This window comes from Podarcis gaigeae (assembly GCF_964106915.1).
Source record: "Podarcis gaigeae genome assembly, chromosome: 2".
Classification (NCBI taxonomy): Eukaryota; Metazoa; Chordata; class Lepidosauria; order Squamata; family Lacertidae; genus Podarcis; species Podarcis gaigeae.
The window spans coordinates 42661774-42667693 of NC_139679.1; the positions used below are offsets into that span (position 1 = coordinate 42661774).

The 5920-nt window shown below is 45.4% G+C and overlaps 1 protein-coding gene across 2 annotated transcripts; it reads left to right on the top strand.

Moving 5' to 3' along the window:
• Positions 1 to 950: 950 nt before the first annotated feature.
• On the top strand, positions 951 to 5699 carry RNF222 (ring finger protein 222). Of its 2 annotated transcripts, XR_014560987.1 has the most exons (3): positions 951 to 1263; positions 1915 to 2744; positions 4518 to 5699. XR_014560987.1 is itself a non-coding variant. In XM_083725967.1 (2 exons), the coding sequence occupies exon 2, from the start codon at positions 1946 to 1948 to the stop codon at positions 2603 to 2605; it is 660 nt and encodes a 219-aa protein (XP_083582093.1). In that variant the 5' UTR covers positions 951 to 1263; positions 1915 to 1945; the 3' UTR covers positions 2606 to 5699. The 2 variants fall into 2 exon arrangements, 1 of the variants encoding a protein (XP_083582093.1); XM_083725967.1 differs by having other exon boundaries at positions 1915 to 5699.
• Positions 5700 to 5920: the final 221 nt, after the last annotated feature.

Below are 5920 nucleotides of genomic sequence, written 5' to 3' on the forward strand. Positions count from 1 at the left end.
GCTGGACTTCACTGGCTGCCAATTAGTTTCATGGCCAAATTCAAAATGCTGTTTTTGATCTATAAAGACTGCCTGTCCCCATATGAACCAAGCCAGACCCTGCAATCATCATCTGAGGCCCTTCTTTGTGCCTTATCCACAGGAAGTCTGGCAACACAAGAACTGGCCTTTTCTGTGGTGGCTCCCATTTGTGGAATGCTCTCCCCAGGGAGGCTTGCCTGGTGCCCTTGTTACATATCTTTAGGGGACAGGCAAAAAAATTCCTCTATGACAAAGCCTTTGACCTTTAACTCTCTGCGGCCTTTTAAAAGTTGGTGGGATGTTTTTTAATATATTTATTTTTCCTCTTGATTTTTTAAAAATAATATTTGTGTTTATGCATTTTCCATTTTTCTTTTTACGCATCATGCTTTCTCATCATACAATATTTCTATACAGACTTCCCTCTTTCCTCTTGATTTTAATGCATCTATGCAGGTGGCAGAGGGAAGAGGTGTTCTGCCTGTTTGTAAGTCGCTTTGGGTTGCCCTGGGCAAGATAACATAAAGCAACTAACAAATTCAATAAACAATGACGACAACAACAACAACAACAACCCCTGTGGGCGCTCTTGTAATATAATTGCCTTTGAGGTTCTTTGAGGACAGTTTGGTATTTCTCCTTTTTGTACATCATAATGGCAGATCCCCCTGACTATCTCTCTCAAGTAAATTACAGGCAAGGTGAAAAGTTTAACAAGCCCAACAGATCTGCTTCTCAGTTTCAGTATCTCATTTACTAGGAAGACCACATGATGTCCATGCATGTCACAGCCTGGCACAGAAAGAGGTTCTCATGGCGTCTTTGAGGTGCCATGATTCAGACGCTGAGTTGTGGTGACTCCTCCCCAAGTCCCAAATCGGGAAAGAGAAACCTCCGATTCACAAACGAGTTCCTCCACATTCACTCCTCAGGGAACCGCCCTCCTGCCTACCTGCCTGCTTAAAGATCTGACGCAAGGCAAAGGCATGGATACAGAGCGAACCACCCAGCAAACACCCACTGTTCTGTAGCTAGGGCTTGTTCATCGTGAGCTTGGGAAGGTCGGAGGCACCAACACCAAATGCCTGGAGAGGTAGCTCCTTGCTGGTTTTGAGGAAGGGAGGTATGGTGCTTGGGAGGAAAGGGGCAGGATGCTGGTGGGAAAACTCCGGGATCTACGGGAAAGATGGTGTGCTTCAAATGATCTCCAAGGACGGGACACCTCTGCAGATCTTTTGACCTGTATGTATCTGTGTAGCATATCCATGCGGTTTTGTTTGTGCTATTATGAATGTGGTTTTATTGTTGATTTTATTCCGCTTGCCACCAAGACATTTTTTCTTATTGTGTGTTGATGGCACAGAAATGTTTACAAACAAACAAAAAGTAATTAGGAGAAGGGTTGACATTTTTTGTTTTGCTTCTGTTTCTAGCTGCATTGTGCTCTTATGTTCTTGGATTACTTAACCTTAGCCTTGAAAGTGGGATAGTATGGGTTGCAGCGTATTCACATCTAGCCTTTGCAATTTTAAAGTTTCTTTTCCCCAGCCTAAATGGCAAGAATCTGTACAATCTCTCTTTAAAGCTAATTTCTAGTCCCCTTGCTTGTGGGAAAATGCTTGAAAGGCTGTTCAAAAAGTGCTTAAAACAACAATAACCACCCCACTATTAATTATTATTTTTATTATCCTTTGGGGGCTTGTTCCTTGGTGTTTCAATACTGAAGTTATTAATTCTGCCACCAGTCTAAATCTACGTGGGCTAATTTATGTATCTGCAGAGGGACTGAAAGGGGCCATCTCCACGTGTATATACAACCCACACTTTCTTCCCCTTCTCACCTCATCTTCTTCTGGAGTTCTTAAAACAATTTGTGTCCTGCTTTTCATCCAGCTGGTGGCTGCATGTGAGCAAGTGGACAAGGATGTCTGTGACCAAAACCAGTAAGGAGATTCCTGCTGCTGCCCCTTCGACGGAGTGCCCCGTCTGTTATGAGTCATTTCAGTCTCCGAAAGTGTCACGCCGGGTGCTGAGCTGTGGGCACGCTTTTTGCCACGACTGTCTGGTCAAGTGCCTTTTGGCATCTCGGGATGAGGGCCGGCTACAGAACTGCCTCACCTGCCCCGTCTGTCGCTTTGTGACCTTCCTCTGCAGGAAGAGAGCCTGCTTGCCTTCCAAGATCTCCCCGAACCCTCCACCTTTGGAGCTGCCTCTCTCACCTTCGTTGCTGTCCTTGGGGTCAGCAAACACTTTAGTGGTGCCTGGCCATTTCCTGATGTCCCTGCGTGGCTACGACAGCCACCAGAATGTGTGTGGCTGCCCTAGCATGAACTCGGTCGTGCACCCTGGTGGCTTGGAGCGACAGTGTCACGTCTTCATTATCACTCAGTGTGGGATGCCGCTGATCGAAGAGAACATTGGTGTCACCGCTCTAAACCACGATGTGGAAGCTGCGGGGTCAGTGGCGTCTCAGAGGTCCCTAATAATGGGCTGCTTCCAGTCACCCATTGTCTTGGCAATCCTCCTGGTCTCCACTGTTGCTCTGTTGGGGGCTGTTCTCCCCTGGCTACTACTACTAGAATGAACCCTACTCTGCACCCCTCGCCTGCATCTCCTTTTGGGAACCACATTATGAAAAAAGTTATCCCTTTGGCACACCCGCAAAGAATTGCAGGATTCGGGTCGATGGGAGATCCACGAAGGAAACAGAACTACAGGAAATGGTATTTGTACAATCTCTCCCTTGTCATGTATGATGGTATTGCTAAAGTGTGGTTCAGAGGAGCAAGGAAGGTCACCTAGACTAGAGATGGGATCTAAATATCCTGCTGAGGATAATCAGTGTGTTTATTTAATTGTTACATGCATATTCAAGGAGCACCTCCAAGGAGCTCAGAGTTGTATTAAAGTTTCCCTGTGAGGTCAGGGTAGACTGAGAGGTGACAATATTTCTTAAGACCAACCAATGAGCTTCACAGCTGAGCAGGGATCTGAGCTCACACCCAAACTCAACATTGTAACCGCCTCTGGTGCCAGTATTGCATCCAAGGGGATATGGGCTGTGGTGTGCTTGTTTGGAAGGGCTCACTGAACCGATTTAATGTCATTCCACCTCTTACTTCAACACTCATGGTAATTTAATAATAGCCTTTGTGATAAGCCAAGGGCATCTTGGGTGGTTCCAGCATCATGGCAATCCTTGTTCCGCCAGGCAAATCCAAGCTGTTAGCACATTGCTACACAGAAGGATTCTCGTCGTGCACACCATGTGCTCCTATTGCATTTAATTCTGGGCACACTACAGGTGAGACAGACCCTCCCAGCTGAGATGGAGTAGAATTAACTTAGGTCTCCTGCTCCAGTCATTAGCAATAGCTGCTCTTCATCTCTTATTGCTCTGTTGCTGCTGACCTCCATCATCTAGCATCAGTCTCGATGTTGTGAAGATTTCAATCGCTTGATGGAATATGTTAATTTTGGTTTCATTTTATTTTTGTACCTTCTGTCCTGTTTTCTACTTTTGATATTGTTGTCACACTAAGATTAATAAAAATATTTCATTGCTACTCCTTAGCAAATGGACTTCCTTAGATTTCAAGGGTAGTTTTGTCAGATGGTCTTATTTCCTCCCAGGCCTCCCCCTCTTCCCCCTCCTCCTTCTTCAAATCTGCCCTTGCTTTTGCCTAGGCAGGCAGAGAGGGAGGCCTGGCAGTTGTGCATCTAGTTGATGAGCACACAGGTCACAAACACCCTCTTCTGGCAGTTAGGAGAACAAGCAATTTATCATTTTAATTGCTCATCCTTAGGTAGCGCTGTGGATTTTCAGTGGTGGGTGGGGCTAAGCAGAAGGAGTCCAAGGGTGAGTTCACACAACGTCACCACTATTTCAAGTGATGACTAGCAGGTACACAACAGCTATTGCAGGTCAAAACACAACAGGGGCGTGTGCAGTGGGGATTGTGTGGTGGGAAGTGAGGAAGAGAAAGTCTCATTGTACAAACTGAAGTAATTCCACTCATGCATTTGTTTAGTTGAACACAACCCAGAGCTTCCATGACACATGGCATCACTCAATACTTTTCAGTGGTGTCCTGTTCACACATTTGGCAGACTGTGACGGAAGAGTGGCTTATGTATGTACAGATGTGGATCCACTGTGAGAATCATGGTTTCTAGACTTCATTCATAGGTACCCTGGAAGGCACTTTCAAGGGCTCTAACATTACCCAGGTTTACATTTCACTTTTATTTGCTATAAGGAGTGGCTTGATTTATGTGCTTTTTAAAAAAGCGTTGTGACCTACTTCTCGCTGGTGTGACATGGGGAATGTATCATTGTTATTTCCCATGGGCGGGTTTTGTTTTTTGTTGTTCCTTTTAAAGAAAACTAATTAGCAGCTCTATGTAGCTGCTTCAGATATGAAGTAGTGCCATTCTGGGTGTTTCCTCTCAAACCCTTTTACCAATGAATCTCTCTCTCTCTCTTACACTCACAGGCATATATGCACACCTGGGTTGCCATTAGCTCCATATGGAGAGAAAAAACCCAGTACAGATGTTTCCTAAGGAGAAAGAGATAAGTGGAGAGAAACAACAGACAAAAAGTTGTGTGCGGTTACTAAGCCCTTCTAGCTTTTCCCGTCTTTTGTTGAGGGAATTTCAGAATTTCCAATGGGCAGAGTTAGGCTGCTGTCAAACGGTGTGCATAATTTGTGGTCCAGCCAAGTGGGCTTGTCTGAGACTTCCTGGTAGCTTTTAAAAAAGTAAACACTCATACCAAATTCACCTACAACTCAATAACTGGATCAAAGAGTGACTCATGCCTACATCCATGTCACAGTAGCTGCGGAACACTAATTTAGAGCGTGGCATCCTGTCTCCCAAAGTGTGCCAACCGATGTTTTGTTTTGAGTGACAACCTCAGCAGCACAAGGGACAAACAGAAGTGAAATAGGGCAAAGCTAAATGGGGCAAGGCAAAGAAGGGCACCATGGACAGCTCCGTTTGGGATTCAAGCTGGAGACTCCATAAGAGCAGTGATATTCTAGTGGCACTCAATCCTGAGCCTTAAACAGGAGCTGCAGCTCTACCTGTGTAGCTAGTACCACATTCCGCGAGCAAAGCCTCTTCATTAAAGGGGCCCAGCCTGCTTCAGTAGTCATTGACACTGATGGAAAGTGGGAGCCATTAAGATGTCTGAGCCGGAGTCCTCAGCGTCAGATGAGAGCCCCCTGGTGTCCTCAACCCAGAGAGGTACTGGCACAAGAGACTTCCCTTCTGCAGGTGCCTCTGGTTTACTGTGGACTTCTGGAGACTGTCCCTAAGGGAAATTTCCTTTCCCACTTCAAATAGCCCAAATAGGAGGAGCCCCAATCCTGGTTCATCACATTAGAAGTCCACAAGCTGGACTCAAGTGTAATAGCCCTTTCCTGCTCATGTTCCCCAGCACCTGTTAGTCAAAGGCATGGGGCCTTTGAACTTAGAGGGGATGTAGCTAACATACCTAGTAGCCATCTAGTCTTATCCTCTACAAATTAGTCTAATCATCTTCTAAAGCCACCATAGCAAATTCCATAGTTTAAACAATGTGATATGTGAAGAAGTATTTCCTTTTGCCTTCTAAGATTCAGCTTCAATGGATGGCCCCAAATTCAAGTATTACGAGAGGGATTTTTTTTTAAAACTATCTACTTTCTCCACACTATCAAACTTCTGTAAAATTGCGCACAGTATGGAGGAAGTGGATAGAGAAAGTAGGTACATGTGAGAGAAGGACCGTGAACCTGTCCTGGCTCTGCCTCTATCCAGTCTGATGAATGGAACTACTTCTGGTAATGAAGCCAGAGAGGATGACTAGAGCCAACTAGGCTGTAGAGGCCTTTCCCCACCTGGTCTGGGA